The sequence below is a fragment of the Gavia stellata genome, chromosome Z (genome assembly GCF_030936135.1).
Source record: "Gavia stellata isolate bGavSte3 chromosome Z, bGavSte3.hap2, whole genome shotgun sequence".
Taxonomy (NCBI): Eukaryota; Metazoa; Chordata; class Aves; order Gaviiformes; family Gaviidae; genus Gavia; species Gavia stellata.
In genome coordinates this window covers 14,491,221-14,503,295 of record NC_082637.1, presented here as the reverse complement: position 1 = coordinate 14,503,295, position 12,075 = coordinate 14,491,221, and the positions used below count along the sequence as shown (strand labels likewise).

Here is a 12,075-nt window from a genome sequence, read left to right as displayed (position 1 = left end):
CCTATGAGGAGTGGCTGAAGGAACTGGGGTTGTTTAGTCTGGAGAAGCGGAGGCTGAGGGGAGACCTTATTGTTCTCTAGAACTACCTGAAAGGAGGTTGTAGAGAGGTGGGTGTCGGTCTGTTTTCCCAAGTAGCAAGTGACAGGATGAAAGGAAGCAGCCTCAGGTTGCGCCAGGGGAGGTTTAGATTGGATATTAGGAAAAATTTCTTCACCGAAAGGGTTGTCAGGCATTGGAACAGGCTGCTCAGGGAAGTGGTTGAGTCACTGTCCCTGGAGATACTTAAAAGATATGTAGACGAGGCGCTTAGGGACATGGTTTAGCGGTGGTCTTGGCAACATTAGGTTTATGGTTGGACTCGATGATCTTAAGGGTCTTTTCTAACCTGGATGATTCTATGACTTTATATTTGAATCCAATCAGGTTAAACTTTTCTTACATGTACAAAAAAAGGCATTAAAGATTTGAGTATTAAACACTCTTCTCCTGCAGATTACCTACTACACAACAAACTAGTCACTCTGATGTTAATAATTCAAAAGTTTGTAGTGATTTCATACTTCATGTCACTGAGACAATCATACTCTACATTCTCTCTGGGAAAAGAAAAACAAACATTATCAGACAGCAGTTCTTCTGATAAACTTACCTGAAGAATAGTTGTATCAGTAAGAAGCTGTATCTCTAGCAACTCTGACAAGCTGCTGACAATGTCACAAACTTTGTTATACAACATCACTATAACTCTTTGCTTGTGGGTGGAACACTTGGCACGTTTTGCTTTTGAACTCAAAAGACCACCTAGAAAATAAAAATAATCTTTATTAATTTTTTCAATGTTTCACATCAAATACTAGAAAGAAGATCTTCGTCAAAGTGTGTTCCCAAAACAACTGCATGACTACAGCTTTGTAAAAGCAATTGCTTACAGATGAAAAACTATTTAGTAGCATCAGCTGGAAAGAAAGAATTTCGTGATACTAATTTTTTGTAATTCCTCTAAATTCGGGATCCAAGATTTTGAAAAAGGTTCTTGAAGTTGGACACCCGCATCTAAAGGTATGCATGTGACAAAATGCTAAATGCTAAATAGTTTTCACTGAAATAAATCATTATATACACAGAGATTATGACTATAAAATGAATTATTCCTACATATAATTACTATACACAGAAGCTGAACTTCAGACAAACTTCTAAATAATTTAGTCCACATACTTTGGTTACATTTGCATTATTGCGGTAAATCAAGATGTTGTATGTCTAAGTTATTCAGAGGATGCATTTCATTAATTGTTTTTTTACTCTATATTTCATCATCCTCAAACTAACACAAAGCATTAATTCGTGAAGCTGTATGTGATGTGGAATAACTATCAGTATAAGAGTTGCGTATAAAAATCTTATTCCAGAAAGTCGTTATCACTTGCATCATCATACAGTAGATCATGTTTTGATATTTTTTTAATGTGGAAAGATTTTTTAAAGTTTCTTAGCATACTAACCACCATGAGGATCCACTCTATACACAGGATCATACTGAGGATAAAGAGTGTTCTGCAAATGAAATTTTGTGTACTGAATAACTCTTTCTATTACATCCTCAATATATACAGCTTTAGGCATATTTGGTGATGTCATAATATTGATAGCAGTAAGACAAGCATCAGCAGATTTCGTCACTCTTTCCATAATAAGATCTCTCCATAATCTCTCCTCATCTTCAGTGTCATTGTTCTGTAACAGGCAAGACAAGCAGGATAGTGTGAACAAGAAGTCAGATTTTTATCCTTACCAAGTAAAAGATAATAACATTACCTTAATATACTTACATACATGCATGTATAATATGTTGTTATTTCCCTTTTGACACAAAAATAGTTTGTTTTAGAGATCAACTAATGTTTGTTTTAATAGCAATATATTTGTAATATGTATCCCTAAGTTACAAGTCTTCAAAGTCTCACTATATTCTTCTGCTAAAGCACGAAGAAGCTTTCTGTGTATCATTGGGAAGCACTGTGAGGGAAGATTGCTACATACTCTACTTAAGACTGATGTACCTCAAGAAAAATCTAAATTTATTCATCTAGTGTTTTCTTCAGTGGCCTATGCACACCCGCTGCTGCTTTGATCAGTCTGATTTTTGCCACTAGAGGGAACTCTTACACAAATAGACTGTTACAAGTCACATGAAACTCGCAAGTAAACAACTTTCTCTGCTTTATAGACCAACCCATCTATTATCAATGGGTTTAAAACATATCTTACCAAGTATGTCCATTTAGATTTCACACAGGGTACAGAATCTCTATTTCTGCATTTGTACAGGTTACAAAACCAAACATGCATGAGACAAGTTATAAAACCAAACACGCATGACGTTAATTATGACCACCCAGTACTACTCAAATATTGTAATAACGTTATTTATAGCAAAACCAGGTAGAATTTTTCACAGCTTCTCCGGTACAGACATAGCCTATAGAGAAAAAGAATCTTTCTTGCCTGTATGACACCATAGTTCAACACTGTTGGCTTTCCTTGTAAAAATAAGGGGTTGGTGAAACCATATCAACTTTTTCCCTCTGGGGTAAGGAAATCTAAAACAATACCACAGTGCACTATATATATGATCTATTAACTGTAAAATCAACAGAAATCTGCAAATCAGGAGATCCCTGTAAATTTGTTCCTTACACAAATGAGGCTTAAAAAAAAACCCCAAGTAGTTTTAATTTTTTTTTTTTTTTTTTGGCTTATTAATGTGGAAAGAAAAAGAATACGCAAGTGCACTCTGCCTCTGAAAAACATCCTGAGATGGAGATAGGATAACTTCACTGCACTGTAAAAGGAGTAAGCTTACTCCTTAGCAGAGGCTTTCTTTGCCATAATGATTGTGAATCACGTTTAATAGGTTTTAAGAAAAATCTAAAACTTGTTTGTCTGAAGATTGCTTCTCTTTTTAATCTAAGCTTTGTCTCTGAATTGCAATCATTGGACAATTTCATTAATTGCTTAATAATCTTCAGTTTTACTACAAAAAGCTGAAAGAAAAATATCACTTTAAAAGCATTAGCATAAAGACTTCATCACAGTGAAGTAGAACAGGTAAACCAGCACCTTCTTTTCACTTATTCTTCATTTGCTAAAGACATTTAGAACCATATACTGAAACTCTGAAAACCCTACACACTATCTAGATAAAGTATTTATGTACAAATAATGTGCCTCTGGTTTTCATTTGGAACTTCAAATTCTTCCTTTCCAATATAAATAATTACTCTCTATTTCTGCAGATCAAGGGGTTTTTTTACATAAAACTCAAGAACTCTATCCTTGCTAGAATATTGTTTTGACTAGGAAGTGTAGAAATTAATAAATACATGAAATGTGAACTACAACATACCAAACTCATAAAAACTCAAAATCCCCATGTAGTTTCAGGTATATCAGGAAAAAAAGCTCTAAAATCTTAAACTTCCTGTTAATTGTGTTTATGTTGACAACTTTAACTTTGCAGCGTAAGAAAAGACCTAAACAAAGCTCTTCCTCCTTTCTTAATGCTCACGAGAACAATATGCTCTACGTGAAAGCTGTAGTACTTCTTTCATCGTGTAATGGATGTTATATGGACTTGTTAGCAAAAGTAGCAAAGAAATATCCAATGGTGCAAATTACGCCAGTTACCATGAATATTTCAGGATGAAACGACAATATTGAGAATTGAAACAAAAGAAAACTCAGTTGCTCCCAATATACCTGTTATCTATCAGTACTGTAGTAAACCATGTTTAGTACTGAAAAAATACAATCAATTGAATTTTACTTCAAATCTTAAAATCTGGCAATCTCAATCACATACATATTATATCAGAAATTCCCTTCACACGCATACACAGTATTTGAAATTATCACTAAATAGGACTTAAGTGAACAAAACTCTATTCTACACAATGCTGTGAAATTATGTAATTTGAGACTCACATGGTTAAGTAATGTAGAAAGCTTTGATCCATCTTGAATATTCTTCTCCAAAATATTCAGGACTTTTACTGTTTTATCTGTTGAGAGCTAAAACAAAAAAAGAAACACATCAAAAAACTGCAGGAACATAAAGGCTTCCTAATTGCTGAAAATAATGTCCATGGATGAAGGATAGAACTTGTTATACAATCTGAAACACTTAAATTGTAAGCAATTTGGTTTCTGACACAGCATGATTGAGAATGCTGACAATATAACTAAACGAGGTGAAATATATTCTAAGTCTGCGATCAAACTGCATTTTCAACCAGCAAAATCGGTAGAAATAGATTTAAAATTGCCTATCTGACAGTAATGTTGTATAGTTATACACTTAATCCAAGCATCACTCACAAATTCTAACTGACCATGTGCAGCTTTATTAGGAGAAAATCCAAATTCCTTAAACAAACAGAAATAAAACTTCCTGATAGCTGAGTGCTAAGAAAAAGGAAATGTATTCTTAGTATTAATGTTAACTTTGAAGAACTAGCATGTTGAAAAAAAGTAACTCAAACTCACTTAATGATATTCTACAGAATCATGATTAAAGAATTTGTAGAATATGCTAAACTCAAGGTGAGCCAGTTTCACTCATCCAGATACTATTGGCATCACCTTTAGATGCAACAAAATTCTGATTTTATGTATGTATGAAAAATAGGGAACAGAGGTTAAGTGTGAGAACTATCAGGAAAGAAAAATGCTCAGGCTGACAACATGCTACAAAGGAAGGTAGGGAGATTGAAGAAAAGTCCAGGAAGAATATCTAAATTCTGGCTTAATGAAAACCCTTCAGAGTGACTTTTATAATAAGTGGTTTCACAGACGCTTCATAAGCATAGTAAGTGGTCATGAGCAGGCAGAGTAAGAGTTTAACATAAGACTGCTCAAAGACAAGAGTTCCAGGAAGATAAGGAAAGCAAGAACATTGTTTTGAGAAGTGTGATACCAACAGTTTGCAACAACAAAAAGTTCCCTTGAAATGAAGTCTGGAAGAGTATGCAAAGAAACCACAATATGCAGTCTACAGAAAATGAATCTTACTATCACTGGGGGTGTTAAATCTTCCACGTTTGAAAGGCCTTTTTGGGGAGACGGAGGAAGCAGGCAATTCAGTGTGATGCTGGCTGGACATCATACATTTACATTGCACTGATGGCATGTACCAGAAAGGGTGGATTTTTCTACTCTGCCAGCAGGTTCTGATTTACTGTGTTTGCTGAACACCAGCTGTAAGGAGCAAAGCCTATAGGTTGATGTGTTTTTGTGGAAGTAGATGAATTATTTTAGATTTTACTGCTCAGGCATGGGTATTACGTATTGGCCTAAAGTCAGCACTGACACAGAGAGGACCATTCAACAGAAATGTCTCAGCTTCATGTGGTAACTTTTTAAGCACTTAGCTAAGTCAGCAGAAGCACAAGTGTTCACAGTATCTGTCACATGCATACCTGAAGAAGGTGGAATGTTAGTACAGCGGACAAAAGTTTTTCTATGTTTATCAAAATTGTATGTTCAAAAAGACTTAAAGTCTATGAAGATGTACCTTGTCCATAATGCCCATTGCCTTGATTTTTGCAGATTCACTACCCAACTCACTAAGCTGATGTTTTCCCAGTAGCAATTCCTGTGGAATCTCATCATCATCGCCTTTAAAAAAAAATTCAAAAATTAACAATCGTATTTCTAATTAGACTTCAAGGAAATCAGTATTTTACAGCCAATATGAAAAAGCCAACCGAAGAAAAAGAACGGATTTTCCAAACAGCTAGCATCTAATAGTTCCAAATAGTTAGCATCTAATAGTTCCATCTAATGTAGACTGACGATGACAACTTTTGGTTAAAACAACGACTAGTTGTTAAATGACTGGTTCTGAAATAACATTTAACACCCTAACATGAGGCATCCATTTCTCAAAGTCATAAACTAAAAATTTTTAATATAGCAAATTCCATTTATTGCAGGTCTTGTGCCATCACCCTCATTTCAGTAAAATAAATCTTAAATGATTGTAGTACTAATTCTAAAGTTCAAATCTGGGGAAGGGCAATAGATGAAAAACACATATGAAATTAAGTACCTTGGCATACACTGTGTCTTAATTGTATTTAACCTTACAAGAAACCCATGATGTTATCAGACACAGAAAGAACCAATGACTTCACTTTTAAGTCCAAGGTTTATACACTATCGCTTTAAAAACTGTAGTGATTTGTTTACTATGCTCCTCCCCTTGTTGTAATCCTAGACTGTAGGAAAAAAAAAAATTAACGAATACTCTATTATCCATTTCAACAGAAAGTCACCTTGGTCAACCTGAACTACTTCCTCAGGCACGCTAAGTGGCTGGTTTTCCACAGAAATGGAAAAGTAGCATATAGTGATTCAGAGCCTCAGCCATAAATGCATAAGGACTCTGCTGCTTGAATTCAATAATCAAGCTCTGTCGGGTCAAAGACCACAAAGCATGCAAAATTATATGCCTCTGACATTACTAGCAAAAGAATCATGTTAGTGTTGTTTAGAAGATAACACCCTAATAACATCCCAAAGAGGTATCCTTTCCACTCCAGGGGACTACTATTTGCCTCATTATGATTTACGCCCCTTTTGGATTCTGCAGGGAGGAGGAAGGAGGATATTCCTGCAGCAGCAAGTGAAAGTGGAAAGGTAAGGGCTACCACTCAAGGATGGAAACCATATAAATACAGTATGCCCATATCACAGGCAATTAAATCACCAAGACGGAAATTCGAAAATACTGAGATACAAATTTTTTGGTGGTTTTTGTGTTTCTAATTGGGGAAAGCATTTTGAAAATTTCTGACATATTACCGAAAGCTGTAAAATCCATGTCTTCCAAATTTTCCAAAATATTCTCTATTGAAGCAGTAAACCTTTTGAAAGTCGAAGAATCCATCATTTCTGGTGAAAAAAGAAATTTATAAATAATTATTTTTTATACAAAACAGAGAAGATAAACTGTAGAAAGTAAATCTAAAATTACCTTCAGGTGTTAGTTTAGGTTCATAAGCTTTCCTCTTCTTTTGTTTCTCTTTCTTCTTCATTTTTCTAGCCACTAATTAAGAGAATAGAGAGTGAAACAAACACTTTCTCAAAAATGAAATAAAGGATTATTTACATTTCTTACACTTGTAGTCAATACTGCATGTAAAGATGTCTATTTTAAAATGTTTAACATACCCGTTAAAAATGCACTAGTATTATAGAATAAAATTAAATTTTTAAAATGATCAGTTACCCTCACTGAGGCTAGGGGGAGGAGAATAATCATCCATATCAGAGTCATCGGGACTGCGATTACGGTAACGGCCACTACCAGAAGACCTCCTTCCTTCATGATAATGACCACTTCTCCTATGGTCACCAGAACTCCTCCTGTCATGTTCTTCATACTCCCAAGCTTCATCTCTATCCTTTTTATGTCTTTTACGAGAAGCTAGAAATGAAATGCATTTTCATTATAAGTACAAAAATTCTACTTTTAATAGCTCAGAATTAAACATTTTTAAACATTTAAAAGATGTGTAGATGTGGCACTTAGGGACATGGTTTAGTGGTGGACTTGGCAGTGTTAGGTCTATGGTTGGACTTGATGATCTTCAAGGTCTTTTCCAACCTAAATGATTCTATGATTCTATGATTTTCAAGTTAAACACTGTATAGATGTTCTGTAAAAGAACATATTATTACATAAAATTCTGTTAGGGTATTATTCTGAAGATTTCTTTTGAATTACATGAAAACTGTACCTGAAACTGGCAAGAACACCAGTAAACATTTAAAAATACAAATTTACAGGCCATTTGTCCTTTTAAGCAAAGAAAGGAAAATGGAACAAATCAAAGTAAGTTTCATCCTTTCATAAGGGAACATTGAGATAATTTCTTCAGTTACCTAAATTGTGACTATTACTGGGTGTCCACATTCCAATTCAGTGATTGCTTTGCCCATCTAACACAGCAAGTTCCAATGAGACTTGGCAATGTAGTTGCTTAAAGATACTCTGTTTTGCCAAAAGAACTAAAGTTTTGTCTTGATATATATTGCAGGAAATTCAGTGTAAAGGAGAAAGCTGGAGTCACAATTCTGGGCCAGACAACAAGTCAGTACCACAGAAGGTTATTATAGCCAGTTTTCAGTCAGAACCGAAAAGCCCAGCAGAAGTGAATGCTGAAAAAACTGGGATAAATGTTCTATACAGAAACAGAGATCTGGTGGAAATAAAGTGGGGGAGCGGAATGGAGAGTTCTCTGTTATTTACAAAGAAAATCTTGTGTGTCTTGAAGGGGAGAGGGTGCTGAGATGTAATAGAAAAAGGATATGAAGGAGGAGGTAGTTTCATCCATGAAATCATCCAACTCTCCGTTATCTAATGTAAAAGTATAACTGGGCTAGCAAACCAATGTCTAACGCAGGCTGTGCTGTGAAGATCAAAACAGCTCCAAAACATCACATTCTAGACTAGCAGAGTTTGTGCTTGTAAACCTGTATATAACAGCCCTGACATGTGTGTGTGCCTACCAAAGTCTCCTAAAGTTTAGAGCGGTATGACTCTATATAGGGTTATTTCTGAGCAAAATGGCTCCATGTGTTTATACAGAACTGGAACTGAACTGACAAGTTCTTCCCACAATCCCAGTTTATTGAGAAGCATAGGAAACATACCAGGATATAGTCATACCTCGTCAACAGTCCGCCCAGGCTCAGAATTAATAAAAAAACCCATTAAACCTGAGGTGATACTAATGCTTTTCACTGCACCCTAGAGTGCTCCCACTTCTGAAAATGTAGTACAGAACTTCTGTAGAGGTGGTCCAAGTCTTTAAGGTAATAACTCAGTTCAGGCTTTGAGCTGTACTGCTTCTGAATCAGACTTGCTTCTGGAGGCAGTAAGTCAGATTCATGATAACTGAGCTACTAATACTGTCTAAAATGGTTGAGAGTTAACTGCAGTTGAAGAAATGGAGAGCCATCTTGGATACCTGGAGTAAGCGTACTGGAGAAGAAAGTAAGTGTTTTACATGAAAAGACTTTACACGTCTTAACTGATCCTTCCTCCCCCATGAGACAGTATTCTGTGCGGATGACATCTGCCTCCACAGTTTACAAATCATCAGTATCAATTTAAGCTCTGTAGGATGAATTCTGACCCCAGCTATATCTCTATGAGGAAAGTAACTTCCAGTATTGCTTTCCAGCAGAATTTTAAATTGACCAGTTTATCAATGCTGCATGACAAAACAGAATGTGTTACAGTTGTGCTGGCTCTGTAAGGCAAATAAGATGAACATGGGAACAGCTATTCACAATCACTGCTCTACAAAATTTATTTTGAAGTAGGTAAAATTGACTAAAGATTTAAGTATTAATAAGATGTCAAGAGTTATTATTGATTTCATAAATAAATAAAGAATATTCAGGATATAAATACCCAATTTCCTTCTGAATTCTGCCAAACTTTTATGCAATGACACATTTAGAACACTGCATGAGAATGATTTCATCAATTCTTAATTTCTCATAATTTAATGGAATGTCCCTCCTTCATGAGATACTAAAATTTCTCTTCTTCTATACCAATCACTATTTAATATTTTTTAAAGTTAAATTTTAGACAACCAAAAGAATTCTGAAATACATATTTGTAACAATACAAATCTATTCAGTGTACTTGTCACAAATTTTTCATTCTCTTGATCATTTTGCCTCTTGTTTTAACTCAGTTCATTTCTACAGTATCCTTTGAGAAATATTATAATTTATTTTTAAACCAGACATCCTCAGTGAATTGTTTAGAATGACGGCCAGATCTCTTGAGTGGATATAATGAACCTAGAATCCCTTAAAGCATGTAATTACTGTGAAAATTGTCCTTAATTTGCTTTACTTCGTATTTAAGAATTTCAACAGCCTCTGTGGCTAACAGGTAGATTAAGGTATCTGAAATTCTTGATAATTCTTTCCATTCCCAAGCAACTTAAATAATTTTGCTTTACTTATTTTTTTTAATTCACTGTTCCAGATTATTAACATCAGAAACAGGTGATATGATACGGTGAACAGAGAATATAGAATCCGGAATGAAGCAAGTCATCATTAATCCTTTGCCATAATCAAGACTGATTACAAATTACCTCCAGATCTCATACTCATGCTCAAAGCAGCATTATTCAGTTATAATCAAAAGGAAAAACAAACAAACAAAAGGACATTCTTTTCTGTTTCTTTGATAAAGATTAGCCTTATTACTATTATAATCTTTACGCGTATGTGTGCATAGGCACTGCATATCTGTTGGTCAAGAACTTGAAACATATTAAAAAGCAGAACAAACAAATCTTTCTCTTTTGGATCCTAAGAAAGACTAAAAAGCAACACTCTGTTTTACAATAGTTCAGTAAGATGTTTATATAAGCAAAGTTGGAAAGTATCTAAACTTGGGGAAAAAAAAAAATCATTAAAAGCAAGATGCCTTCTCAGGTTAACAGCAATATGCATTTCTCCTGTAGCCCTGCATGGGTAACACAGCTAAGATGTTAACTCAGACTGAACTGATTCACTCTGTTTTAATAGAGTTTCTGTTCAGTGTTGGCTAACTGAACTACCATAGAGACAAAATAACTATACTCTTATTAGCAAGTATGAAAACCCTTCATACCTTAGAAGCATATAACAATTTTTTGACACTTAGGAACTTTATCTGATTGAACAGCAAAATTCTAACCACAAGCTTCCTCTCTTCCTTTGAAAACAGTTAAGTCAAGAATAGTATCATCAGCAAATGTTATTTTGAGAACCCATCAAAAGCAACTCCAGTTTTTCAAGCAATATGCCAGATAAATAATAGAAGAAGAAATATTTTAAGAAACTTCTGGGCAGTAAGATTCTCAGTTTATCATGTCAGAAAAAATTCAAGAGGGGATCCTTCAATTTTCTTATCAATAAAACTAAGAATAATTTAAAATTTGTTTACTGAATGTTTTCTTTGCATACCTTTGTATGCAACTTTTCTGTGCTGCTTTAGAGGATTTTCTCCTTAATTTGATTGGCTAGAAATGTTTCATAGTACAACTGGAAAAAAAAAATCTAGGCAGCAGCTTCCCATAAGGTAATTAGGAAAAGAAATTTAACAACTAGCTGCTTTTCATCTTGAGTGACAAACTGAAATCAAGTAATTTTTCTTTTAAAAGAAAAATAGGGTTCTTGGCCAAGTAGTTGTCAGAACAGCAAAGTTGTTTTCATACATGTTAGGGTAGCCAACTTAAAAAAAAGTGTATCTTTTTGTAAAAGCAAAATATTAGCTTGCTTTAGCAGTAGGAACAGAATGATGCACTACTTACATTCAAAAGCTTCTTCACTGTCATTGTCTTCGTCAGAACTGATTTCAGCATATTTTGGTTTCTCATTAACTGTGCTACGTTTGCGCTTGTTCATTTTCACACGTTCACAAAGTGGCATGGTGGATTCAATTTCTGCCAGGAGCTCAGGAGGCAACTCCTTTAACACTGACTGATCTATGCTACCTATTAATGGAGAGTAAGAAGAGCAAATGTGAACCTGAAGATAAAATAAGGGCCCAACACTATCTCAGGAACCACTTACAGTATATCCACTAATAATACCACAGTTAGATATACCTGTATGTAATTGACAGCCCTTTTTAAAGTTGCATTTATTGTTCACACTACAGTTAGAAATTAACATAATAAATTGCATACACATCCCCTTCAACGAAGTATCAGGCATATAAATGTAAACAAATCAAAACTGGTGAATTTCCTTTGTAAAAAGATATCGCTGCTCTACTTCCACAAAATTTAGTCTTATTTCAGGTCATCCTCTGAATTTAACAGGTTTTCTAACAGTGTAGGTAAATCAAGGATTCTTTGTGCCTCATTAACAGTTCTGTTTATTCTCTTTCATAGTATTTAGTGTACACAAGACAATAACCTTCCCTTTTCCAGTAAGTAGGGACAATCTGTGGCAGAACCTCTGGGGTCTTACCCCGAAATACAGGCC

The 12,075-nt window shown here is 34.7% G+C and overlaps 1 protein-coding gene across 1 annotated transcript in view; it reads right to left on the bottom strand.

Annotated features, from left to right (window-relative positions):
* Positions 1 to 12,075, bottom strand: part of NIPBL (NIPBL cohesin loading factor) — a 99,715-nt gene that overhangs the window by 33,110 nt on the left and 54,530 nt on the right. Inside the window, exons 10-17 of the mRNA XM_059834341.1 lie at positions 11,397 to 11,579; positions 7,295 to 7,492; positions 7,040 to 7,111; positions 6,868 to 6,957; positions 5,576 to 5,679; positions 3,988 to 4,074; positions 1,506 to 1,737; positions 650 to 801 (exon numbers count right to left, since the gene is read on the bottom strand). Of these exons, the coding sequence (XP_059690324.1) occupies positions 650 to 801; positions 1,506 to 1,737; positions 3,988 to 4,074; positions 5,576 to 5,679; positions 6,868 to 6,957; positions 7,040 to 7,111; positions 7,295 to 7,492; positions 11,397 to 11,579 (1,118 nt within the window). The remainder of the gene's footprint in view (positions 1 to 649; positions 802 to 1,505; positions 1,738 to 3,987; positions 4,075 to 5,575; positions 5,680 to 6,867; positions 6,958 to 7,039; positions 7,112 to 7,294; positions 7,493 to 11,396; positions 11,580 to 12,075) is intronic.